Raw genomic sequence first — 27,872 nt, forward strand, 5'->3', positions numbered from 1 at the left:
TAACTTTAAAAAAACGTGCACATAGGTTAAAACAACAAGGCACAACCTAGATGATAAATGGTGGCCAGGATGTGGAGAAAAGGGAACCCATGTGCACTGTTGGTGGAAATGTAAACTGGTTCAACCATTATGGAAAACAGTATAGAAGTCCCTCAAGAAATGCAAAATAGAGCTACCATGTGATCCAGCAATCCCACTTCTGGGTGTATATCCAAAGGAAGCCATTATCTGGAAGAGACACTTGTACTTCTGTGTTTACTGCAGCATTATTTACAATAGTGAAGGTTTGCAAACAACCTAAGTATCCATCAATGGATTAATGGATTAAAGAAAATGCTGATCTATATATACATAATGATGGAATATTATTCAGTCTTTAAAAACAAAGAAATCTTGGGGCGCTTGGGTGGCTCAGTCAGTTAAGTGTCTGACTTTTGCTCTGGTCGTGAACTCACGGTTTGTGCGTTCGAATCCCACGTCTGGCTCTGTGCTGACAGCTCAGAGCCTGGAGCCTGCTTCAGATTCTGTGTCTCCCTCTCTCTCTCTGCCCTTCCCCAACTTGCACTCTGTCTGTCTCTCTCAAAAAGAAATAAGCATTAAAAAAGAGAGAGAGGGAAGGAAATCTTGTCATTTGTGACATGGATAAAACTGGAGGGCATATGCTAAGTGAAATAAGTTAGACAGAAAAAGAAAACTACTGCATGGTATCACTTAAATGTGGAATTTTTTTTTTAATGTCAAGCTCATAAAAACAAGAGTAGAAAAGTGGTTGAGCAGGGGTTGGGGAGGGAGGAAATAGGGAGAAGTTGGTAAAAGGGTACAAACTTTCAGTTATAAGATGAAAAAAGTCTGAGGATCTAATGTATAATATGGTGACTATAACACTTTAACACTGTGTTGCATAATTGAAATTTGCTAAGAGAGTAGAACTTAAATGTTCTTACCAAAGGGGGAAGAAAGGAAATATGTGAGGTAATGGTTGTATTAACTTGATGGAAGGAATCCTTTTAATATATATGATATATATATTCATGTTGTACGCTTTAAATAGCTTACAATTCTATTTGTAAATTACATCTCAATAAAGCTGGAAGAAAAAGTTACAAACCCTTAAAAAAAAAAGCAAACACCAATTCAGGCTTGTGAATACTTGACTTAACACTGGATGTTATACATATTACTAATCTATAAAACAATGCAGGTAAAATGTATAGAATGATTGAAAACTGGTTAGTGTAATTGACCGTCGTTAGATTTAAATCATTATAAGCTATGCATCAAATTGAGAGGCTTATACTGCCACTAAAAGTATATTGACAAATGAGAAAAACAGAACATAAAAGTTTTATTTACAACATAATTATAATAAAAGTGGATATGAATAAAGAGGTTGTAGGAGGGCACAGGACTCAAACTAGAAAATCAGACCCTTCTCACAGGAGGTTGAGGCTGATTTGTCCAATCGGGGTAAGCTGGAGATGCCTATAGCTCTTTTTGTTCCTGTCCTTTCTGAGTTCTGGTTAGTCAGGGTTGTCATCTGTGAGCTTCCCTATATCCATTAGAGTATTGAGTATGCTACAATAATAGGAGACTCCCCCCTCAAATACAGTAATTTAAATGAGACAGAAGCTTAATTCTCATGTAACAGTCCAGAGGTAGAAGTGACCAAGGCTGGCAGGGTGGCTCCGCTCCATTAGGTCGTTAATGGACCCTGGTTTCTTTCCTCTTGATGCTCTGCTATACACCCTAGGATACTTTCTTCATTTGCATAAAGCTGGGGCACTGCTGTGGGTTTGCACTGGCGCCATCTAGCTCTGGGGAAGGGCAAAATAGCAGAAGTAGAGGACAAAAGATTTATTTGTAAGCAAATGATGCAGAGGCTGCAACTATCACTTGCACACATATTCCATTGGTGAGAACTTGAACACACTTGGTTGTGGGAGAAACTGGGAAATGTGGTTTCTGATGTGGAGAACAAAGGCAAAAAAAAGTGTAGATAAAATTAAATTTCCTTACAACTTGCAGCCCACTGACAAATACTTCAGACAGAGTATGACATTCCTCTAGGAACTCCCAACTGTCTTAATGTTAATACTTTACTAGTGGCAAAGAGGAACCTTAGCTTGACAGAAGCTAGGCCTCCAGGATCCTGTAAGTCTTAACATAATGAAAATCCTTTTGGAAACTTTCTTTGTCTCTACTGCCCCAACAAACTTAAAAGTATATAACTGGTTGTTCCTCACAATCCCAGTGCAGCTCTTTCTGCCCACAGGTTCTGTACCCATGCTTTAATAAAACCACCTTTTTTTGCACCAAAAATGTCTCAACAATTGTTTCTTGACCTTTCACTCTTGGACCTTACATCAAATCCCATCAGTCTCTAAGTGGGGTTTCATCTACCCAACTAAACGTTAGTAAAATGTGAGAACAGATGGGGACAACTACCATTCTGCCACATTTCCCCCATTTCCTTTAAATCAGTTCCTTCTTCAGAGGAGTTCCTTTACTTTGGTTTACACATAACCCTTATTGCTGGCAATCGAAGTACCTTAACTGATAGCTCATTCTTCAGGTCTCAGTTTAAATGACACTTTCTCAAGGAGGCTTGCCTGACTACTTTCTCTAAAGTATGTCCCTTCCCCATTCTTGCCATCATTGCTTTTCTCTCAGCACTTTGTTTCCTGAATGATACTTATCACAGCATATACACTGTGATAAGTACCCAAGTGTGTGTGTGTGTGTGTGTGTGTGTGTGTGTTGCTGTTTTTTGTTTGTTTCCCCCAAGTGTCTGTTTTCATCACATCTCATCTCTATCATCTAGCACAGTACCTGTCATTGGATAGGCAAGAAAAAAATATCTGCTGTTAAATGAATGAAACAGTGGTCAAGGATGACTGAAAGAGTTCTGAAATGACCAAATAAATATTTTGGCAAAGAGTGAGAATACGGGAAATTGGCCAGGCAAGTTTGGAGGTAGGAATCAGAAGATGGTCACTTTTGCTTGCAAAAGTTGAATTTGAAGTGTTGAATGATTTCAAGATGACATCCAGTAGGCCACTAAAAATATAGATCTGGAGCTCTGGAAAGAGCATCATATTGGAGCTATAGATTTGAGAGCCTTGACAATTGGTGAGATCACTCATGAAGAGAATAGCAAGAAAATAAAGATTTAGAAGGGAGCTACAAGGAACAGCAACATTTATAGGGTTGGCAGAAGAGAGACTGCCAAGGCTTTGGAGGACCTGTCAGAGGCTGTCAACAAGAACCAGGGAAAAGAACATTTCAAGGAGGAGGTAGTGGTCATAAATGACACAAACTAGGGGTGGGGTGATAAATTATGTGGACAGAGGTCTTACAGGGTCCCTTAGATCTGCCAGTTGGGAGCTTAGGCATGGGAGCATCAGAATAGTTTTAGTGTATAGGTGGACTGTGGACTAAAGATGGAATGTAGGAAGTGAATGTAGTAATTGTATAACATGCTTTCAAAAAAGTGCAGCCATGAAAACAACACAGATTCCATTTGAAAAGAGAGGCAAGGCCAAAGGAGAGCTTTTAAGATGAAAGAAAGTTCAGTATCTCCACAAGTAAAAGAGAGAGAGATAGGATGGGTGTGGAAATGACTGATGGAGGAATTTTTACCTACTGGATTTGAGATAGGAAGCGACAACAAAGTTGTCCTTCCGTGAAGATGTATTAGAGGAGGGAGTGGCAAGAAGTTGACAAAGGTTTTCTGATGGCCTTTAATTTATCTATGAAGGAGGGAGCAGTTAGGTGATGCAACAGAGGGGGAAGTCGGGACTACCTTCCAGGAGAAAACAGGAATGGGGAAGATCGTGACCGGACAGAAGTCTGGTGGTTGGAGATCTACTATGGTTGGAAATCCTTTTTTCCTTCTTCTCCTTACCCCTTCCTAACCTAGACCTGTTCCGAAGAACCCTCCAGGCCGCCAAATCCTAATCCTTGCGCCCATCCACCCAGACACGATTTTTCTCCAACAATAACGGGCAACGAACACGCGGGGACGACAAAAGCAGATCATTCCCTTAGGCTTCCTGCATTTCAGTAGTGAAAAGTGAGCGGGCCCCGGCACTTTTGCGGACCCCCAACCCCCTTCTACTACAGGTTACACTTCCTCTTACAGCTGTACGGAGAAAGGACCTGCTTGCTGTGGACAATGAGACATTTAGGGACAGATGGTTCCCTGGTAAGTAACTTCCTCGAAAAGGTGCAGTATGTATTAAAGCCTGGCTTAAGTACAGGAACACAGCGTTCGGAGCAACACGCCCAGAGCCTAAGTCCGAACAGCGAAAGCGGCTTCACGCGCTCGGAGCCTAGTAAAGCAGGACAGCAACCCATCCCCGAAGACGTCACACGACCTCAGCCTCCGGACCGCCTCGCACTGGGCGTATCCATTCCCGCAGCCCCGCCCCTGCTCCGCCTCCAGATAACGTCATCCTACCACAGCCTCTAGTACTTCTTTGCAGGCTCTCCGAGCGCCGGGCGCGGTGGCGCGCGCCTGTAGTCCCAGCTACTCGGGAGGCTGAGGCAGGAGGATCGCTTGAGCCCAGGAGTTCTGGGCTGTAGTGCGCTATGCCGATCGGGTGTCCGCACTAAGTTCGGCATCAATATGGTGACCTCCCGGGAGCGGGGGACCACCAGGTTGCCTAAGGAGGGGTGAACCGGCCCAGGTCGGAAACGGAGCAGGTCAAAACTCCCGTGCTGATCAGTAGTGGGATCGCGCCTGTGAATAGCCACTGCACTCCAGCCTGGGCAACATAGCGAGACCCCGTCTCTTTTGTTTGGCTTCTCGGGATTTGAGAAGCCTGTGTCTCCTAAATAAACGGCAGAAGCTTCCCCCCATCTTTTATGTGCTCAGGAGCCGACTAATAGGCGCATTAAAAATAAGTGAAATGTAAGCGGACTATATTACTGACTCTCCCCACTATTTTACATTTGTCTCCTATTTTGTGTCTCCTTTAGTAGGTTAAAACTCACCCGATGACACAGGATATTTGGCGTTTAGTAGCCACCTCATTGCTGACCCCTATCGGACCATCGCCAAAACTTCTCTGCTAAAGACTGTTAATCACCCTCGCCGCCAACAGGGGCTGCTCGTTCACTCACAGCCTGTTGGAGAAAATGGCTGCCGGACCACAGCACCAAAAAAATGCGCCTCTGACCCCAGATTGCCCAAGTTCTCCTGGCGGCGGTCCAGCTTGCTGCTCTGTTACCACTGTTTCCCCGGACCTTTCCTCCCCACGTCCTGCCAGGAAAGGTTACCTTCTTTCACCACAGTTAGGTCAAAGTTTTTGCTTTCAAATATTGCAGACGGAAGATCTGACAGATGAGCAGCCTTCCACCCCAATCCTTACATTCAACTGTTTATGGATAGGGCTGAGCTTCCGACGGGGTACCCTGCTACTCCTTCCTTGGGTGGCGGGGACAACTTAGGAGGCGCCCAGACACCCTTGTGAGAGCAGAGGCAAGGGGCCAGCGTGGCCGAATGCTGTCACCCGGTCTCCCCTCGATTCTTGGATTGCCAAAAGCCAACGTTAGAGATGGAAGGAAGCGCCGGTAACTTCGAGCCCCCCGCGCGCGGCTGCATGCGAACTCAGTGTTGCGGAGAGCAAAACCTCAGCGCTCGCCACCGAGCTGCCTCGAGCAAGGCTGGTGTCCCTATCTCATTTTAAAAAGGAAATACATGAGCAAAGTTTGAAGGAATAGAATTTTCAAGTTGTCAGAAGTTCTTGGTTGTGATTGTAATTTCACCTCTATGAAAGAACTGTCTTTTAAAGGATTCCCTTTTAAATTCAGACATTTTAGGGGCTGCGGAAGTTGATCAAATATCCACATCAGTCTTAACATTAATCTGATAATCTATTGGGAATTTAAAGACTAAGCACTAAACACAGATTTACACCACTTGTAAAATAACAAGGAAAGGGACAGTGTAGCAAGCTTTTCATAAAGCTAATGGTATTCCATTTTTTTGAGGTGATTCTTTTTTTTAAAACAAAATAACTGTTAGAAAAGGCCCTCCTTGAACAAATATCTTCTTCTAGTGCTTCTGGGTCTACCCTCTACAGCTTCATGGACTAAGTCCTACTCCAATTCTTCAGGACATTTGAGGACTTTAAAAGTCACCTCCAAATCAATGCACTTTCACTAAATGGAAATATACAGAAATGCATTTTTACTTTTTAAATCTTTACCCCACTCCACCCAGAAAATAGGAGAAAAATACTTTGAACATTTTTTTACCCCCCCCCCCCCCCCCCACCCCCCCCCCCAATGGATCCCTAAATTTAGCCCAGAATGACTTAACTGTGACTATAAGGACTGCATTTGAGTTGCCACCTCTGCTGGCTTTGGAGTTTCTATTCCCCTTCAGTCTTTTCCACCACCTCTAGGAGAACTTCTCAGCTTTCTGTAACTGAAGTGTGGTAGGCAGAATAATGAATGACCTCTCTCCGCCCCCAAGATGTCTACATCCTCCTATTGGAACCTATGATATATTACTTTACATGGTAAAAGGTATGAGTAAATTAAGGATCTTGAGATGGGGAGATTATCCTGGAATATCCCAGGGGGCCCAGTGTAATTACAAGAATCCTTATGAAGAAGGCAGGCAAAACGATCAGAGTCAGAGAAGAAGATAAATACAGCCTGGAAGTAGAGATTGGAGTCCTGCAAAGCCACCAACCAAAGACTGTGGACGGCTTCTGGAAGCTGGAAAAAGCAAGGAAACCAATTCTCTCCTAGAGCCTCCAGAAAGAATGCAGCCCTGCTGACCCATCCCGGACTTCCGACCTTCAGAACTGTATGATAAATGTGTGTTGCTTAACCCACTGAATTTGTGATACTTTGCTACGGTAACAATAGAAAACACATGAAAATACATGAGAGGGGTCAAGGTTAGTCTGTACCTGAAAAAAACCCCTATGAGGTCAGGAAGAACTCATTACAGTAACTGTCTTCTGTAATATACTTGTGCTTTTTTTTTTAAGAACTTTTCATGTTGAACCAGTTTTTAGGGTTGATACCTTTTCTCATGGTTTGTATTTCTTTAAACTATAAGAATTTAGAACTCATCCATCCATTCATCTAGCCATCTACCCATTCAAAAAATTGTTTAAGTAAGTGCCGAATATTTACCAGATCATATATTTATACTAGATAAGCAGAAACAGTATAGACAAATTATTGTCCTTATAGAGCTTCTGTCCCGTTGAGGGTGAGGAGGAGACCATCTTTTAAAAATGATCCATGTAAGGTGAGTTTTAGCATTCTTGTTATGCTCTGCTGAGTATATTTAATTCATTAGCCTGCTTGCATGCCTGAAATCACCAATACAAAAAACTCTGTCCTGGGTTAAGGCATGGTTTTCAGTTACAAATACACTTGTACATTTGTACAAAACATGTACAAAAACACCATTAGAGAATGTCTATTTCAGCCACCCTCCTGATACTTGGTTATACTTTACTACAATTTCCTATAATATCCATGAAAGAAATTCAGTATATCATGATGTTGACCACATTTTTTTTTTAAAAAAAGAGTTTGTGTTAATGGTGTAATTTTTGATATACACTAACTTAAAAGTTTTATGTATTCACAACTATTTATTAGTCTTAACCTTTATGGTTTATACTTTGGGTGTTTACTTTGAAGGGCCTCATCCATCTCAAGAGCATATAAATAGTCATATTAATGTTTATAACTCTCTTATCTTTAGAGTACACATGTCATTGATTTAAAAATACCACTGTCTCTCCAAAACAATGCTTTTCTTGTTCTTTACTTTTTGGGGGGTTCACATTCTTAGTGCAAAGTGCTGACAGCAGATGAAGTATTACAGATATAATTATCAAAAAATTGTTGTCCATTTTGACCTGCCTGGTGGCTCCCTAAAGGATCACTTCGAAAGTTTTCCTTTGTTTTAACTACATAGGAGCTTTTCCAGGGCCAGAAAGGTTTCACAAGCAGTATTTGTTGAAAGCATTTAAAGGGAAATGTATTAGCTCCTGCCAGCCATGGCAAGAGTTAATAGGGCAAAAAATAGATCAAAAAGGCTAAGAAGAAAGAAGCTGAGGAAGGAGGCACTTGGAGGAATATAGACTGACAACTCTGGTATATTCCAGGGAATCCAGAAGATCAAATACATGCCCAAGGCAGAATGCATGCTCAGAAGAGACCTCTCACTAAGCTCTCACTTTGGGCTGGACTTCAGGCTCAGAACAAGAAGGAAATGAAGGCTAAGGCAGAGTTATAAACTGACATGCTAAATGTCAGAAGTACCCCAACATAGTCCATTCTGCAAAATCAGAGAGAATTCTTTTGTTTGTCTGGTTGGTTGGTTGGTTCAAACGTTTAAGGAAATCTCTGTCAAACCATTAGTGGCACATTATTCTAATGGAACAGAACTTCAGTGGCCACAAACAACAAGGAATAAATAAAGACTTACCAAAATTAGTTCAAAAGAGAGGATTCTGGGAAAATAGTAGAGTAGGAAGCACCAGGAATCTGTCTCTCCACCTAGACAACAACTGAAGGATGGTAGACAACAACTGGCAGAGTCTGTCTAGGGTACCTATTTCAGAACTGAGTGGCTGCAACTTCCAGAAAAAGTCTTGGATGGTAAACTGTGGTTAACTTTTGTCCATTTCAGCGCCTAGCCCCACAGCAGGCAGATGTATACACATTCCTGGAGCAGCTTGCACATAGCGTTTGGCAGCCAGAATGCGCAAAAGGACCCAGTTTTCCAAATATTGAGCGTCTATGCTCTGACTGACCATTGCAGTTTCTGGTCACAGAGGTGCAGGAAAAGAGGTAGGTGGCCATTGTTGTTGCATCTCCCACCATTGTTGGAAGCCCCTGCTAACTTCCAGGGGATTGCAAGGGTCAGCACCCTTTTTCTCCTCTCTTATATTTTTCCTTTTTCTTTTCCCCCTTTGGGGAGCCAGATGACAAAGACTATGACATTCAAAAGCAACTGCATATATAGGGAAAATTAGAAATTTCTGCTTCCAGGGGTGCCTGGGTGGCTTAGTTGGTTAAGTGTCTGACTCTTGATTTTGGCTCAGGTTATGATCTCACGGTTCTGAGTTTGAGCCCCATGTCAGGCTGTATGCTGGCAGGTGGAGCCTTCTTGGGATTCTCTCTCTCTTTCTCTCTCTCTGCACCTCCCCCACTCGTGCATGTTTGTGCTCTCTCAAAATAAATAAATAAACTTTGTTGTTTTTTTTTAAAGAAATTTCTTGGATAGAACTAGAGGGTATTATGCTAAGTGAAATTGGTCAGAGAAAGACACATATCATATGACTTCACTCATATGAGGACTTTAAGAGACAAAACAGATGAGCATAAGGGAAGAGGAGCAAAAATAATATAAAAACAGGGAGGGGGACAAAACATAAGAGACTCTTAAATATGGAGAACAAACAGAAGGTTGATTACTTGGAGGGGTTGTGGGAGGGGGGATGGGCTAAATGGGTCAGGGGCATTAAGGAATCACTCCTGAAATCATTGTTGCACTATATGCTGACTAACTTGGATGCAAATTTAAAAAAATTAAATTAAATTAAATTAAATTAAATTAGCTTACTGGAGGGGTTGTGGGAGGGGGGATGGGCTAAATGGGTCAGGAGCATTAAGGCATCTACTCCTGAAATCATTGTTGCACTATATGCTAACTAACTTGGATGCAAATTTTAAAAAAAATAAATTAAATTAAATTAAATTAGCTTTAATTCTAAAAAAATTTTTTTAGTTAAAAAAATTTTTAAATACAAAAGAAATTTCTGCTTTAAAGGGCTTGAATAGACATTTATCCAAAGAAGATATTCAAATGGCCAATAAGCATATGAAAAGCTGCTCAACATCACTGATCACTGGGGAAATAGCAATTAATATTACAAGATATCGCTTCACACCCATTAGAATGGGAAATATATAAATATTAGAATGGCAAATATAAAAAACTTGAAAAAAACAAAATAAGAGGCATTAGTAAGAATGTAGAGAAATTGGAATTCTTGTGCACTGTTGGTGGAAATGTGAGACGGTATTGCCATTGTGGAAAACAGTATGATGGTTCTTCAAAAAATTAAAAATAGAACTACCATATGATCCAGCAATTCTACTTCTGGGTACGTACTGAAAAGGATTTAAAACAGGGTCTTGAAGAGATATTTGCACGCCCATGTTCATAGCAACATTATTCACAATAGCTAACATGTTGTAGCAACTCAAGTGTCCACTGATAAATGAACGGATAAGCAAAATGTGGTATATACATGCAATGGAATATTATTCATCCATTAAACGGAAGGAAATTGTAGGAGCGCCTGGGTGGTTCAATCAGTTGAGCGTCCTACTTCAGCTCAGGTCATGATCTCACATTTCATGAGTTCGAGCCCACATCGGGCTTGTGCTGGCAGCTCAGAGCATGGAGCCTGCTTCAGATTCTGTGTCTCCCTCTCTCTCTGCCCCTTCTCCATTCATGCGTGCGCGAGAGATGTCTCTCTCTCCCTCTCTTAAAAATAATTAACATTGGGGCGCATGGGTGGCTCAGTCGGTTGAGCGACCTTGGCTCAGGTCATGATCTCACAGTCCGTGAGTTCAAGCCCCAGGTCGCACTCTGGGCTGACAGTTCAGAGCCTGGAACCTGCTTTGAATTCTGTGTCTCCCTCTCTCTCTGCCCCTGCCCTGCTTGTGCTCTTTCTCTCTCTCAAAAATAAATAAACATTAAAAAAAGTTTCCGAACTTGACTCTCTTTAAAAAAAATAAAAAAATAAACATTAGGGGCGCCTGGGTGGCGCAGTCGGTTAAGCGTCCGACTTCAGCCAGGTCACGATCTCGCGGTCTGTGAGTTCGAGCCCCGCGTCAGGCTCTGGGCTGATGGCTCGGAGCCTGGAGCCTGTTTCCGATTCTGTGTCTCCCTCTCTCTCTGCCCCTCCCGCGTTCATGCTCTGTCTCTCTCTGTCCCAAAAATAAATAAAAAACGTTGAAAAAAAAATTAAAAAAAAAAAATAAACATTAAAAAAATGTTTTTAAAGGAGGGAAATTCTAGCATGCTACAGCATGGATGAACCTTGAGAACATTATGCTAAGTGAAATAAGCCCATCACAGAAAGACAAATGTATGATTTCAGTTATATGAGGTATTTAAAGTAGTCAAAGTTGTAGCGCTGTTAGCTTGCAGGTTTCTAGGGGCTGGGGGCAGTGGAAATTGGGAGTTGTTGTTTAATGGGTATAGAGTTTCAGATTTACAAGACAAAGAGAGCTATGAAGATGAATAGTGGTGATGGTTTACAACATTATATATTTGGGGCACCTGGGTGGCTCAGTAGGTTAAGCTATGATCTCACAGCTTGTGGGTTTGAGCCCTATGTCAGGCTCTGGTTGACAGCTCAGAGCCTGGAGCCTGCTTCAGATTCTGTGTCTCCTTCTCTCTCTGCCCCTCCCTACTCACACTCTGTCTCTCTCTCAAAAATAAATAAAGACATTAAAAAAATGTATTTTAAAAATAGTTTAGATGGTAAATTTTCTTTAGAGTGTATTTAAACACAATAAAAAGTGGAAAAAATTAGTTCAGTAAAAAAAAAAAAAACTGAAGTGTTTGGTTTACTACACAAACAAACAACAACTACAACAAACAATATAAATGTTTGACGAAATATCTAGGCATGGTGGCCCAACCAAGCTAACACATAAAATTAACTATCACAAGTCCACCCCTTGTCAACTAGATATTCATTTATGTCTTCCTAAACCATACTTATTTTTAAGTTTATTTATTTATTTTGAGGGGAGAGGCAGAGAGAGAGGGAGAGAGAGAATCCCAAGCAAGTTCCACGCTGTCAGCGCAGAGCCCAAAAAGGGGTTTGATCTCACAAACTGTGGATTATGACCTGAGTCAAGATCAAGAGTCAGATGCTTAGGGACACCCAGGTGACTCAGTAAGTTAAGTGTCCACGTCAACTCAGGTCATGATCTTGCGGTCTATGAGTTTTAGCCCCGTGTCAGGCTTTCATTGGGCTCTGTGCTGACAGCTTGGAGCCTGGCGCCTGGGGCCTGCTTTGGATTCTCTCTCTCTCTCTGCCCCTCCCTGCTCATGCTCTGTCTCTCTTGCTCTCAAAAATAAATGAAACATAAAAAAAAAATTTTAAATAAAAGAGATGCTTAACCACCTGAGCTACCTAGGTGCCCCCATAAAAAATTTCTACTGTATTGCTGACATACTCTTCCTTACCTCCACTGTGGAGTAGCAGATTTCCTCTTGGTAGTCAGGAACAATCAATCACCCCAGTAAGCACCATAACTCCTTCTTTGCCATTGATTCAGAGGTATGAGGAGCCCAAAGTGGAAAAGGCAGCTGTCTAAACTCCCAGTTCAATGGAATCATTATTGTACCTCAAAACCAGCAGGTTTTTGGGTCCCTCGGTAAATGGACCTGAGTAGCATACGCAAATGAGGGCTATGTTGTCTCCAAAATTCAAAAGGCCCACCGGGCATTGTACCTCTTTTTTGTTGTACCATGTGCAACATACTAGTTCAACCAGCATAATGTCATCAGTGTAACGAACCAGTGTGTTATCTTGTGGAAGGGAAAGGAGATCAAAACCCTGTGAACCTAAATTATGATATAGGGCTGGAGAGTTGATACCCCTAAAGTAGAAGAGTGATTGCTGCCTTCCCAGGTGAAAGCAAATTGCTCTAGGTGGTCTTTATTAACAAAGGTGGAAAAAAAGACGTTGCCAGATCAATAGCTGCCTACCAGGTACTAGGGCATGTGTTGATTTGCTCAAACAATGAGACTATGCTGTAGCAACTCCAGTTGAAGTCATTATCTGGTTGAGTTTATAATAATCCACTGTCATTCTCCAAGATCCATTGGTCTTCTGCAAAGACCAAATGGGTGAGTTCAATGGAATGTGGGGAATCACCACCACTGCATCTTTCAAGTCCTTGATGGTGGCACTAATCTTTGCAACCCTTCCAGGAATGTGGTATTGTGTTTGGTTTATTATTTCCCTAGGTAGAAGCAGTTTTAGTGGTTTCCACTTGAGCTTTCCCACCATAATAGCCCTCACTCCACAGGCCAGAGAAGCTGTGTAGGTATTCTGACAGTTGTTGAGTATGTCTATTCCAATCATACATTCTAGTATTGGGGAATAACCACAAGGTAGATTTGGAGATCCACTGGGGCCACTGTGAGGCAGACCTGAGCTAAAATTTGATTTATCACCTGACCTCCATAAGCCCCTACTTTGATTGGTGGACCAAGGTGACATTTTGGGTGTCTCAGAATTAGGGTCAGGTCAGAGTCAGTGTCCAGCAATCCCCAAAAGGGATTTTTTTTTTTTAATTATGATTCAGGGGTGCCTGGGTGGCTCAGTTGGTTGAATCCGACTTCAGCTCAGCTCATGATCTCACTGTTCATGAGTTTGAGTCCCTCATCTGGCTCACTGCTGTCAGTGCAGAGCCTGCTTTGAATACTCTGTCCCCCCCCCCCCGCCCCAGTCCCCCACATCTCTGTACCTCCCCACTCATACTCTCTCAAAAATAAAATAAAAACACTCAGTTTTATGATTTACTGACCATTTCTTTTTATCCCAAAGCATAGTTACCCTGTTAAACATTCATAGGTCCCCTTGGGGAAGACTAAGAGAGAGATTAACAGTATAAACTTTTGGAAGTTTACTAGGGTCCTTCCTTAAGGGGACCTGGACTCCCTTTCTTTCAAGGGGCGCTGGGCCTGTAAACTTGATCAAGTCTGGAAATTGATTGAAGGGCTATGACTTTTTATGATTCAGGCTAGATTTTGGTTCACTTGAGCTAGACCTCTTATATGGATCAAGTGAGAATTTAGTAGGCTTCCCATATATTTTTCTGCTAGGAACACCATGATCAAACAGACAGCATAACAGGTCTCCAGTCAGACAAATCTGATTGCTGTTTTGACTTTGCTGCCCACTATGGTAATTATACCCAGTTTGCCTTTGGGGATGGAATGCTGCCATTTGGACCCTGACAATTCACCATCCAGTTATTCCCATTGCATTTAGGATTCCCAAACTAGTAGCAACAGTTCCCCACAGGAGGTTCTGGCCTACAGACAAATGTGATCGCGGAGCTCTTCAAGGATGCTGAGGCTCCCCTCACAAATTTATTTCTCACTGTTGTGGTGAAAAGTGTCCACTGGAAACTTCCAAAGTGGGTGGGTAGGTCTTAAGTGACAAATGCACCCTAATTTTATGGACCTAGATAGCAGAGATGGTTGCACAACATTGTAAATATTTTCAGAACTACTGAATTGTGCACTTTAAAATGATGAATTAAAATGGTGAATTTTATGTTAGTGAATTTACCTCAAATTTAAAAAAATCTCAAAGACTACATATAGAATATTTCCATGAATTGAGTAGAAAGTAAGATTAAATATCTTATTTTAAGTGAAACTACATTGGTTCCTAGTGATCACCACTTCATCTTCTAGAGATCAATGAACTTTCAAGTATGGGCCAGAGGCCCCTTTCATCTTGGCAGCGAAAAATGCAGATACCTTGAGCCAAAGTTAATGAATAACTCTGGGTGTGGTGCCCAGGAATTAGCTTTAATTATCTCTACAGAAATTACTGAATGCACACTAAGGTTCGAGAATCATGATTCTAGGTGCTCATAAGTCACCCATTAATAATTTTCTCTAAATTTTTGGTTGGGCCAAATGTTAATAGCATCTGTTTGTGGTTTCAAATAGTCACTTTTATCTACTCTTTGAAAATCAGATGATTTACCCACCTCCTGTTTTCTCTTTTCCCCCCAACAAGTCCTCAAGTATTCCTGGTTCAGAATTTTCTCAAAGAAATTCAAAAACTAGAATGATAGAATTCAATAGTAATTGATGCAGTTCTCTGGTCATTTTAACTCTTATCTTGATCTACTTCTCTCCCTTAAGTATTTTCTTGCATGCTCTTTCTGATGCCCACTTTCCTTGACAGACAAAGCAGAAGAAATGAATTAATTAGTTGATAGGCAGACGTTCCCTGTATTACTTAGTGTTCCTGCTCCTATCTTATCGGTCTAGTGCCCTAAGGAGGGAGTTTTGCTGAGTACTTCAGTTTTTGTTTTTAAAGAAACACCTGAGTGTCGTCCCTTTCACTGTGGAGTTTTACTCGTATGTTTTTATGCAAGATATCTAGGCGATCTTTTGGGGATGCCTTCAGAGCCAACATAATAACTTTAGTATTGTTTATGTCTAGCCGGACCTCTCATTTTTGCAGTTTGGAGCACAAACTTGGCTCCCACTCTTTCCTAAACTCTCCAAATGGTTTATTTAACATTTTGAGTTCTTCAGCATGGTTTACTGTGCCCTACGATGCAGTAATGCCCTGTACCATATGTCTTATGGCAGCACCCCTTAGCATCTACAATTCCCGGTTTCTTCTGAAACGGCATCGGCGCCCTTCGAATTTACAGTCGCCTTCTGCTGTTGGAAATTGTGACGACTTGCAGCCGGCAGGCTGGAGAATCCTCCTAGGCTCAGGATCCTTGCCGGACGCGGTGGCGCGCGCCTGTAGTCCCAGCTACTCGGGAGGCTGAGGCAGGAGGATCGCTTGAGCCCAGGAGTTCTGGGCTGTAGTGCGCTATGCCGATCGGGTGCCCGCACTAAGTTCGGCATCAATATGGTGACCTCCCGGTAGCGGGGGACCACCAGGTTGCCTAAGGAGGGGTGAACCGGCCCAGGTCGGAAACGGAGCAGGTCAAAACTCCCGTGCTGATCAGTAGTGGGATCGCGCCTGTGAATAGCCACTGCACTCCAGCCTGGGCAACATAGCGAGACCCTGTCTCTTTTGCGTTCTTTCCTTGTATCTATCGTAACACAACGAGAAGTGGCATACTTGCATTCTTGCCTGGCAGTTTTCCTACTACCCCACGAGTCCCCCATGGTGGGGCAATCTTCTATTATTTTGTATCTCATTTCAAAACATTATGTAGCAAAACACCTGAATATTCAGGTTGCCAAGCGTTTACGGAGTTCCTATTGTATACCAGGTACTATGCTGAGGCAAGGGGATGCCAAGACCGAGGTTAGACGAAAATCCCACAAGACATCGCAAAACGCTCTTCGGAGAGCGTCCATCAAAATAGGAGCTCTTTTTTGAACGTTTCTTCGCCTTTATTGTTGAGGGTAATTGTAGGTAATTGTAGGGTAGTTCGTTTCGTTATATTTCAAAATTCTACTCGTCCAGTTAACCGAATGGAATGGGCTCATTGCTCTTGCATACCGAACCCTACCGCCCATTTGGGGGAAATCCTCCCAGTACTCTCATCATAAATTGTTATGACCAGCAGAGGTCGCTAGGGAGGCCAGCTTGAGTCCTGAAACACAAGAGGGAAAGGTGACCGGACTAGTCCGTCAGCTTTCCAGGAAGGAATGCAGTTTCAAGAGAATGGTTCGGATCTATGTCTAATTGTTTTGGTATAACGAAAAGCTAGCTGACGGCGGCTTGATATTCCAATTCTTCAGAAAAGCGACGCAAACACGTTCGCTTCAAGGAATATTGGGTCTTCTGCGCGGCCGTAGATTTCGGCCAAGTGCGCCTGCGCATAAGAGTAGCGGCGTTGAGTCAGGGAGTCAGTGGAGAAAACTGCGGTAGCGACCCTCAGACCTCGCCATGAAGACTCGCTTCAGCACCATTGACCTCCGCGCGGTACTCGCGGAGCTGAATGCCAGGTACTGAGCGATAGGTGACTACGCTCTTGCGGGGAATGCAGAAGGCAGACGCCGGTGCCCCGTGGTGGAAAAAAAGACCAGCCTGATGTTTCCACTTAATCCCCCAGTGCTCCTCTGCGGACCTGGCTAGGCCTGGGTGGGTGAGCGCGTGACATCTTTCCCGTGGCCCTCGGGATATCTGGGGACCCCAGCGTCCGCATGCCCCACACCCCGCACTCCCGGGCTGCTTGTCTCGCTGGATCTTGTGTCAGGCTTTGGCGGGGCCCTCGCCGAGCTCTCGCCTTGTTGGCCTGAGTTGCCCCGGTCTGGCAGCGAACCTTTATTAAGACACCAGACACCAAGTAGACGCCGGGGTGCCCAGCAGTCTTTTGCCTCAGGGGTTTCCAGACCGGAGGCCTGGTTTCTTTGACACTCCTCCTCATTCCTAGGAGACGGAATATTGGCGTTTTAGCTGAAAGTAACATTCTGATCTGGTTTCTGTTATGCAGCTGTGTGAGCTTTGCCATTTTTTTCCCCAGAGTTTTGTTACCTTTTTTTTCTTTTGTAATAAAGGGGGTTAGATATTTCCTTAGAAATATCGGGTCATTTCAAGGACGCAGGGCAATGCATGGTGTTCCTAGGACTGCTCTTTTTGTCTTAACTTTTGTTCTTAAGAAGTTACACTTCTTTTGGGCTCAATGCCTGGTGGCCTTCACTCTGCTCCCTGGTTGACTCCATATCCTTTGAGTTGAAGATCCCCTCTTTGAAGGCCCTGCTTCCTCCTGCGGCTTTAATTTGAGTGAAGTTTTGTATTTCACATGTTGTTACGTGTTTCCTTTCTCTTGCAGCTTACTAGGAATGAGAGTAAACAATGTTTATGATGTGGATAATAAGACCTATCTTATTCGTCTTCAAAAGTAAGAGCATTTTACAGGCTTGTTTGATCTTTGGTAATTAAATATGAGATTATTGATTTTTTTTTAAACTGCACTTTTAGTCTGTTTTATTGAGTTAGCATTGACAAATGCCTTAAAGAAAAATTTAACTTCTTTCTTCCACAGACCAGACTTTAAAGCTACACTTTTACTTGAATCTGGCATACGAATTCACACAACAGAATTTGAGTGGCCTAAGAATATGATGCCATCTAGTTTTGCCATGAAGGTAAACTTTAAGTTATACTTGAAGCTAAATTTTAAGGCCCTGATATTGGTCGCTAACAATTTAAGTTTTAAAATGTTTGGTTTTCCTTCACTATTATGAATAAAGTATAGATAAAATAGTTGATAGATACTGGGATGAATAAAGTAGACATTTATTGACTTCTCCCTGTTACCCTTCACACCCCAGTATGCTCTAGATCTTTCAGTTCTCACAGTCATTATTCTAGTTTCAACTTGTATAACATTCCCATAAAGTCCTTTGAATTGCAGTATACTTCTTGCTATCAAAACAGTTCTTTGTTAGACCAGAGTTAATTTTTCTAAAGCATCATTTTCATTAGTTTCTTACCTTTTATGATTCCCAAATTTCTGAATTCATATCCTATCTTCTAGTATTCTTGGTTTTCTGTGATATGCCCCCCCTTAACCTTTTCCTAGTTTTCTGCAGCTCACTTTTGAGCTGCCAATCTGTATTTTATTGAAATAGTCAATGACATTAGTATGTTACCAATCATATCTTTTTACTTTTCACTTCTCTCTTTGCTTTTGTCTTGTTTTGTTTTTTCTATTAAAACAGAGAGTCTGCATTTGTGGACGTGTTACCTGTCCGTTTATTGGCATAACAAAGATACTGAAAGTTTATGTGGTACAGAAGAAAGACATTAGAATCAAATATACCTAACTTTGAATTAATGATTTTGCCGCTAAATAATTTTATAACCCAGAAAAGTAACTTAACCTCTTGAAACTTAGTTTCTTTAAATGTAGAATGCGGATAATAACTCCCTCATGGGGTTATTGGTGAGGATTATTTGAAGTAACATGTAAAGCACCTAACACAATGCCTGACACATATTAGGGCTCCATATGTATTAATTTCCTTCTTCCTCTCCTCCTCACTTTCCTTCAGAAATTTATTTGTTTTGGCATTGTGTTATTTCATTAGAGGCTTTACAGAGAAGAATCTTATCCCCAGCAACTTAGAATCTGTTTTGGATTACAAGTTAGGTAAGTGTTTCCCAAATCACAAGGCCTGTCACAAAATTATCAAACTCTTAAAAAGTTTAATTTATAGTAACCCCAAATGGTTCTTTTGGGAATTGTCCTTAATAATGGTGACACTTGGTATTTGTATAGCATTTTTCAAAATAAATTAATAACGTATATTTTGAGCTGTTTAATATGTCAGTGGATATGAAGAACGGTTATAGTTTTACAGATGATAAGATACATGATACTGGGATTGTGTAAAAATCCCCAAATCAGGCTATACCAATAGGAGGCCAAACACTCTTAAAAAAAAAAAAAAAAAAAAAAAAAAAGTTAGAATTTTATGAGTTAGGTGTACATGTTAATCTAAATGTATATAGAGAGATACCCTTCAATGGAGCAGACACAGTGTTAAGCACATGATAAATAATTTAAAATAAAGAGCTGCTACCTTTGTATGGCACAGTCATGCTCAGTTGTGGCAAATCACAGTGATTGTTCTTCATTCTCACATTTGGGGATGCCAGTGATAGCTTTGTGGCACTGTTGTTTTCACCAAGCTGCTAATAGGGAAATAAATAAAACAAACATTATGTATGTACTGTATGCCCATCTATACTCATGATAAGTAATCTTCCCTTTTCTCCATTCCATGGTGTGGATTTCTGTTCCTTTCAAGGATGCCTTTTATCTCCATTTTAACTTTGTTTTTCTTGAATAAAAATACTACTGGGGGCCTCTGGGAGGATTGTGATTTTCCCCTGGGAGTTTAAAAATAGCCCTATATGTAGGTCACTGTTTAAATCAAAACCGTTATAGACCACTCTTAGAACTATTGAATATAGGAGGGAGAGATTGTTAGAAGTTTGAAAAGGCTTATTATATCTGCCTGAATGTATAAGTACATAAAATGAGAATTTTCGTCAATTTGAACTATTAGGTCTGGAGAAGAAGTCTTCTTGGTTATGAAAGAGTTGGCATTGGTTCTAAAAATGATTGTATATATTTTTAAAGGTGAATTTATATTAGCTTCTCTGTAAAATTTATCTTGAATTTGAGTCTTGAAAGCATTCTTTCTTACTGGTCTTGAGTAAGCAACCTTCCAAATTAAAGAATTAGAAACAGTGGTAAGAATTTTTAGGCACTACAGAGTAGTCTTGTTTCTGGTTCATATTATACTTAAATATTTGTACTAAAGGATGGTACATATAATCTAAAGCAATAGGTGTTGACCAAGTAATTTATATTTGGGTTTAAAACGTTAATTGTATTTTAATTGCTAATAAGAAAAGAACATCATGACTAGGGATAGGAAGAATGGGATTTGATAAGGAATAAGAGTTATTATATTTGGATTTGAGCTAAGTTGGTCAAAAGCTTTGGAGACAGTACCAGAAAAATTCTGTCTGGGCTATATTAATACATTTGTGGGAATAGAAGGTAATTGGATGTACGTTGAAGGCGAACTTACAGAATACCAATAAACTCATGGTTCAGAATTTGTATTTGAAATGGAAGTTTGGTGGAAACCACTAATTAATATTGAACACAAAGGAAATTTGGGATCCTTAAAAGATGAGACTGGAAAGAGGCTTTATGAAAAAAGGTTGTGGCTTTGAGTGAGGTCATCAGGGTAAGAAAAAGAGATTTAGCAGTGATATAAACAACAGTACCTTTCTCTATAGGGCAAAGTACAAAATACTGTTTCAGAGTTAGCAGTCAGAGTCCTGACAGAAAGTGTTTTTCCTTTGATTATCATCTGCAGGCTTTTGTTTACTATTTTTTAAATGTTATTCTTGATGGAAATGAAAAGAGGAAGCTTATTTACAAGCCAATACCAAATGGTTAGGAATTCACTTCTATATGAATGCCCTTTTCTTCTGTTTCCCACTAGTGCCGAAAACATTTGAAGAGTCGGCGATTAGTCAGTGCAAAACAACTTGGTGTGGATAGAATTGTAGATTTTCAATTTGGAAGTGATGAAGCTGCTTATCACTTAATCATTGAGCTCTATGATAGGGTAAGTTAAATTTGGGTGGTGAGATGAAGGATAATTCATTGTTGTATTGTTAATTATCTGTGTAATACTATTATACTGTAAAATATGGGCAGGGAACAGCAGCTGTAGCCCATCTGAAATTGATTTTTGTGTGTGGTCTCAGGTAGTGAGTGGTCAATTGAAATTTGTGTGATACCCTCTTTAAAAAATTTTTCTAAAAACTTTATTGTTTTCAAATGATTGTGGATTCACAGGAAGTTGCAGAGATAGAGATGTCCGTTTCCCTTAGTTGTTACATTTTACGTTATTATAGTACAATATCAAAGTCAGGAAATTGATGCTGGTACAATGTATGCATCTAGTTCTGTTCATTTTACCACCTTTGTAGATTCATGTAACCACTACTGCAATCAAGATACAGAATTTTTCCATTACCACAGAGATCTTCCTGGTGATACCCCTTTATGGTCATACCCACCCACTCCTCTTCCTCCCACCATCCCTCCCTCCTGACAACTACCAATCTGTTCTGTCCCTATAATTTTGTCATTATAAATTGGGTCTTCAACAAAGAAGTCAGGTTCAGAACCTTGGTAGAAGGACATACCAGATACTCTTAAATGGGAGTTGGTAAACTACAGCCTGTGGCCCCTTTTTACAAAGCTTGTGAGCTTAAGAATGGTTATGTTTTAAAAAGGGCTCTTAAAAAACAAAAAAGAATATGCAACTGAGACCATATGTGGCCACAAATGCTAAAATGTTTACTGTCTTGCCTTTTACAGAGTTTGCTTTGTAAAAAAGTTTGCTGGCCTCTGCTCTTATAGACTCATGTTGTATGAGCCAATAGTGTGTAGACAAATACCAAAATATATCAGAGGGCCAAGGTAGGATTTATAAGACTCATTTTAATCTAGAAGCAAGTGCTTCCATGAAAATAGAGTGCTAACCTGTGTTCTAGGGTGATCAGAATAAATTACACAGGACTGAATAAACTGGAGAGAATCTAATTGTGGTTAGTTATTTTCTAGAATATTTTTGGTGTTATGATGAGTATTTTATGGTGATGTATGATAGAGCCCTTTACCTTTCTCTTCATCCTTAGTAGTCTGTACTTCTGCAAACTGGAATGATATATAATTAAATGGTGATTTGCTCTCATTGATCCTTTAGAATTTAGGAACAAATGAGATTTTTTACTGAGATTTTTTTTTTTTTTTTTTTTTTTTTACAGCTAATGGCAATGTGTATGTTTACATAGGTTCAATAAGAATTTGTAATTCTTTTTACCAAGATATAATAAGGCAAATTGTGCAAACTAGGTCAAACTTAGGGTGTCATATTTGTGAATAAGTCTCACTTAACTAGGTATGACAAAGGTTATATTTTATATGTAGAAGCAGTGTCCACAAAACATCCTGAGAAACTGATCTTTTACCTATTCTGTGGCATATATGATCCTAGCCTATTGGTGGTAAAGAATTTGAATAGATTTGAATAACTGTAGATCTGAATAACTTTAAAGAGGAATTTACCTGTATTTATAGGTCTACCGCTGACACAATCAGTAGTGATTTTTGTTTGGTTTCAAATACTAATTTTTAAGTCTCTGGGATAATAGAAAACTTTTGAAAATAAAATCCCAGATTTCTTACGAATTCTCCAGGCAGCAGTGATTATTATGGCTTTAGTAATTGCTTCATACCTTGTGACTCTAGATTTGCTGACTATATCTGAGGAGATATATTTATGTTACTTAACATTTCTTGCTGGACCTATGTAAATCAGGCCAAGATGCAATGAGAGTAGCTTGTGTTTATGTATATTTGTCATCAAAATAATTTTAGATGTTATGATGAGAAAGGACTGTAAAAAAGTATCTAAAATTTGGAAAGAGACAAAAAGGACCAAACTGTCATTTTAGTACCCTGCTGGGTGTTGTCTAGCAGGCACTTATGGGGGTTAGTTTTTCCTCTAGAGTTGTGTATCTTGAATTTGCTGTTTACTATTGATTAGGGTTTTTTGTTTTGTTTTGTTTTTTTACAGTTCTTTAAGTGTAGACTTTAACTTGTAGAAAACTGATAGCAATGCAAATGATTCTTGCCTGATAGCAATGAAAGTTATTTGATCCAGTAGAGATTCAAATTGTATCTGTCCAAAGAAAAGATATCCTCAGTGGTTACAGTCTTACTGCCTTGAATTGACAATCTTACACAATTATTCTCATTGTAAATAGTTCATTTATTTCATTTCTCTTACAACCAGTTTTACCATCTAGTGGTTTTATTATTCATTAGTTAAATAAATTTTGACAGTTACAATAATAGTTTATTGTCTTCTGGCAACTGTTACTTCTACTGAAATCTGTCAGCTCCTTTGAAGGTAATCTGGCCTTTTTATCTGGATGCTTTAAAATTTTTTCTCTTTGTCTTTGGTTTTCAGTATTTTTGCTGTGCTGTGCCTAGTTGAGTTATTTGTAATTATCTTTTGGGGGTTCATAGGGTTTCTAGAATCTGAGTTGATGTTTTTCATCAGTTTTGGGAAATTCAGCCCGATTTTCTTTGATCTGTCTTCCAATTCACTAATTTTATTGCTACCAGACAAGAATCACTTGGAATTGCTCTTTTTATTGTCTGTTGTTTCTTTTGATTTTAATTACACTGTCTTGTCTCCTCACATGCCTGGTTATTTCATTTTGTGCCAGGAACTGAGTAGAAAAAACAGTAGTTGTAGTCTGAGATCCAGAATGACTTGTCTTTCTCTAGAGAAGATAATTGCTTTTGACAAGTGGCTAAGGGTACAGCTAATTCCAGATTACCTTACTCCAATCAAAAATTGAATTGATTAGAAGTTGGGCCTGGAAAATCTGGTATATTTCTGGTTCACACCTTCCCTTAAGAAGCAACCTTTATGAGTCACTATTCAGAACTGGATTTCTCAGGACTTATCAGGATATCTGCCCCTGCCACTGCCCCAGTCACCTTTCACTTGGGCTCTGAACTCCAGTTTTTATTCCCCTTAGTTGTCCCGTGAGTCTATCAAAATTTATGCTCAGCTTCTCAGCCTATCAGTTGTTTCTTAACTGTTAGACAAACGATCCTAGGGGAAAAGTAGCCCCCATGTGTGACTCATCTTTCTGAGTTTTCTTCTCCTAGGTTTTGGTCCTGTGAAGGTTTCCTGTCTTGCTTGCATTTTTGATTTCTTAAAATACAAGCTTTGTGTATTTTGTCCAGTTTTTCTGTTTCTCAGTAAGACATTGGTTGGAATTATCTAGACTACCATTTAAATTAGATATGTTTATCAAGTAGTTCATGAATACATTCTCAGTATATAGAGAAGTACATAAAATTAAAATGGAAAGTCTTACCCTTCCTAGCCCAAACCATTTCCTCATTCCAAGGTAACCACTGTTATGTATGGTGTCTTATTTATGATCTCCTTCCCCTCTTCCCACCACCGTCAAAACAAACAAACAAAAAACCCAAACACCTTTTTTTTTTTTTTCATCTGTGGGAGGAAAAAATCTCTAGAATGTAACTGAAGGCATGCTTAGGTTTCAGTCAATATGCTTACGTTCTAAATTTAAACTTATGTACCAGGCACGGACCTTTCCATTTTTTTTTTTCCTTTTTCAATTTAAACTTAGACCTTAATGATATGTAAAAATTCTTTGCATACAATGATTTTGTGTAATCTTTGCTATTATTAAAAAAAATCTAGGGGCACCTGGGTGGCTCAGTTGGTTAAGCATAGGACTCTTGGTTTCGGCTCACAGGTCATGATCTCACGGTTTCATGAGTTCACGCCCTGCGTCTGGCTCTGCACTGGCAGTGTGGAGGCTACTTGGGATTCTCTCTCTCTCTCTCTCTCTCAGCCCCTCCCCTGCTCATGCTCCCTCCCTCTCTCAGAAGAAATAAATAAACTTAAAAAAATTTTTTTTAATTAAAAAAATGTAAACAACCTTTTCATTTTGTAATAATTTAGGATTTATAGAAAAGTTGTGAAGATAATATGAAAAGTTCTTGTATATCCTTCATTTCATTTTTCTTAATGTTAACCTCTTACATAATCACAGTACATGTGTTAAAACTAAGAAGTTAACACTGACACATTACTGTTAATTAAACTGCAGACTTTTTCTTAGATTTCACCAGTTTTTGTAGTACATACCCTTTTTGTGTTCTGGAATCCAATCCAGGATACCCCATTGCATTTAGGGCCTTTCTATTTTGAGGGGTTTGAGCTATTAGTATGCATACTGCCTAGGTTTCAGAGGTCCAGTTATTGATGAGTTGGAAATACAGATTAAGGATTTTATACATGAAAGTATGTGCTTGGGAATTGTCAGCAGTTATTGTGATACTTAAGAGAGGTAGGTTGGTTGACTCTTACAGTAGATCTTGAAGATTGCTCTTCCCTCTCTTTATACCAGGGTTTGATCTCCTAGGCTTCATGTCTGGAATTTTGATGTATGGTTTATCTAGAATTGATCAGACCTTGGTTAAAGAGGTGATTGCTGCTCAAATTCATTTAACAAACTCAGTTTATTAATTTGCAATAAAATTCCAACAAGAAGGATGCTGGAGAAAGTAAGTTAAGGTCAGAAAGTAGTTTATTGAGTACATCAGAGTCAAGCACAGTATTTCCCAAAGTATGTTTCTTAGATACTACCTTCCCTAGATAATAGGTGTACCTAGAAAAATAGGTCCCATAGCCATTAAAATTTGAGGGCCTTTGAGAATAAAGGGGGAAAATTTTTTTTTTTAAACTCTGGGACTTATCAGTGCCTTTAATGCAATAATGTGATGTGTATATCCCCTAGAGAAGGATATGTTACACAGAATTTCCAACTTTATTTGCTCAGAGTTCTTTTTTTATGGAGGTGGGGGGAACCATCTTACAGAATAGTTTTGGGAAACCCTGGTTTAAGGCAAAAAACACTTTCAGGAAAGTAACTGCCTTGCTGGAATCTGCCAGATATTCTTGATAACTGCACGCTTTGATTCAACAAACATTTATTGAGCACCTTCTCTGTGCCAGGCTCTATGGCTGGGTCTGTTTTGCCAGTCACGTTAAATTACATCTTCTTCAGTCAGACACTATGTGGACTTCTTTCCAAGCCCTCACCCAAACTTTGCTTTTCAGTTAACTTTTTCTTTTCTTTTCTGAGAGAGAGACTGCAAGTCAGGGAGAGGGATGGGGTGGGGGAGGAGAGAGAGAGAGAGAGAGAAAGAGAGAAAGAGAGAAAGAGAGAAAGAGAAAGAGAGAATCCCAGGTAGGCTCCATGCTTAGCACAGAGTCCAAGGTGGGGCTTGAACTTGCAGACCAGTGAGATCATGACCTGAGCTGGAACCAAGAGTCAGACGCTTAACTGACTGAGTCACCCAGACACCCCTAATCTTAACTTTTTAATAGATACTTTCATTTTTCCATATATTTGCTTTCCACTTCCTAGGATACAGATTTTTTTCTGTGTCTTGCTATTTTTTACTTAAGATTATAAACATTTTCCTACTTTTTCAAAACAGTCTTCATAAGTTAACAGCTTTTAAATAGTTTGTTAGGTTGATATATCATAATTCAGCAATTTCCTCAATTTTTACATTTAGGCTGTTTCCATTTTTTTCTATTGGAAATAAACTGCAGTGAATATCTTTAAGCATATAGCTTTTGGTTTTATGGAGTTCTTACATTAGGCTACATTACAAGTGTGGAACCACGTGGGTATGAAGTGTAACTATCTGTATTGATTTTGCCAGATAACTATTGCTATCCAAAGACAAATTGCAGATGAAAGTATAAATATCTCTTCATTTGGTTTCTGAAATATCTGTCTGTTCTGAATTGTTTTTAATAAGCCACGGTATTTGTAGACCTACCTCCTGCAAGGACAACAGTAAGTTTAGCTGGTGATCATCAAGGTGTTAACTGACTACAGGTTTCTCCTGCTCTCCGAAAGTAGAGCGTTCATATGGAAACTTTTGTAAGCTGAAATGGCATAAAGCAGAGAAGCAGTTGTCACCAATTTATATAGAAAACCTTTTGAACATCCCCAGAAAATACCTTCTCTTAGGCTTTTCTGATACTTTAAGGACATATCTTACTAATAGATGCACAAAATAAGTAGAGGTAAAGCACAGATGCTCACAGTTCAAAGCTATGATGGCTTGATGCTGAAATGCTGAGTTAAGTTCCCAGGGAATGGGGTTTGACTCACTGCTTGAGTTGCCTGCTGACTCTATAACAGGTCACTGCCAAACAAACTGAGTGCTTTTTTTTGTTTTTTGCCTTATTTTCATAAAAGTGAAAATTAATTTCAGATTTCTTTCGGTCAGTGAAGACCGGTATTAATGTAGGACTTTTGTAAAAGCAGGGCGGTGTAAAGCAAAGTTGTGAAAAGTAGGTGATAACTGTTGTACTTCCATTAGTGACTTCAGTAGAACGATCAGACAGTGAGTTTAAAGTTGCTTTATATTCCTTCATTATGTTTCAAACTTGGGGTCCTTTATTTATCTTATTTCAGTCTATGATGGACAAGTGCAAGGAGCACTGTTTAGATGTGACTCAAGTGCTTTTTGTTTCTAACTTCATTGTAGCTTTGATTCAGGTTTTTAAGAGACCCCATTTTCTTTCTCACTTTTTAAGAAGTTTCAAGAATGATTGGGAAAAGCAATAAATTATATTTTATTTTATTACAGGGAAACATTGTTCTTACAGATTATGAGTACCTAATTTTGAATATACTAAGATTTCGAACTGATGAGTCAGATGATGTTAAATTTGCTGTTCGTGAACGCTACCCAGTTGATCATGCTAGAGCTGCTGAACCTTTGCTTACTTTGGAAAGGTAACATGTTTTGTTTCTAAACTCATTTCATGTTGTATTAAAAAGTAAAATAGATCATATGTCAGAATATTAAAGAACTGTCACATAAAATATTTTGTTCATTTGCATAAAATAACTAAATTTGGACTGCTTGAACTATTTAAAAGTGCATGTAAG

The 27,872-nt window shown here is 39.8% G+C and overlaps 1 protein-coding gene across 2 annotated transcripts in view; it reads left to right on the top strand.

Annotated features, from left to right (window-relative positions):
• Positions 1–16,585: 16,585 nt before the first annotated feature.
• NEMF (nuclear export mediator factor) overlaps positions 16,586–27,872 on the top strand; it is a 61,350-nt gene continuing 50,063 nt past the window's right edge. The window contains exons 1-5 of one of the 2 annotated variants that reach the window (XM_049612825.1): positions 16,586–16,741; positions 17,569–17,637; positions 17,782–17,884; positions 20,768–20,893; positions 27,568–27,716. In XM_049612825.1, the coding sequence (XP_049468782.1) occupies positions 16,683–16,741; positions 17,569–17,637; positions 17,782–17,884; positions 20,768–20,893; positions 27,568–27,716 (506 nt within the window). In that variant the 5' untranslated portion in view covers positions 16,586–16,682. The remainder of the gene's footprint in view (positions 16,742–17,568; positions 17,638–17,781; positions 17,885–20,767; positions 20,894–27,567; positions 27,717–27,872) is intronic. The other variant, XM_049612826.1, reaches the window with a different exon arrangement.

This window comes from Panthera uncia (genome assembly GCF_023721935.1).
Source record: "Panthera uncia isolate 11264 chromosome B3 unlocalized genomic scaffold, Puncia_PCG_1.0 HiC_scaffold_1, whole genome shotgun sequence".
Taxonomy (NCBI): domain Eukaryota; kingdom Metazoa; phylum Chordata; class Mammalia; order Carnivora; family Felidae; genus Panthera; species Panthera uncia.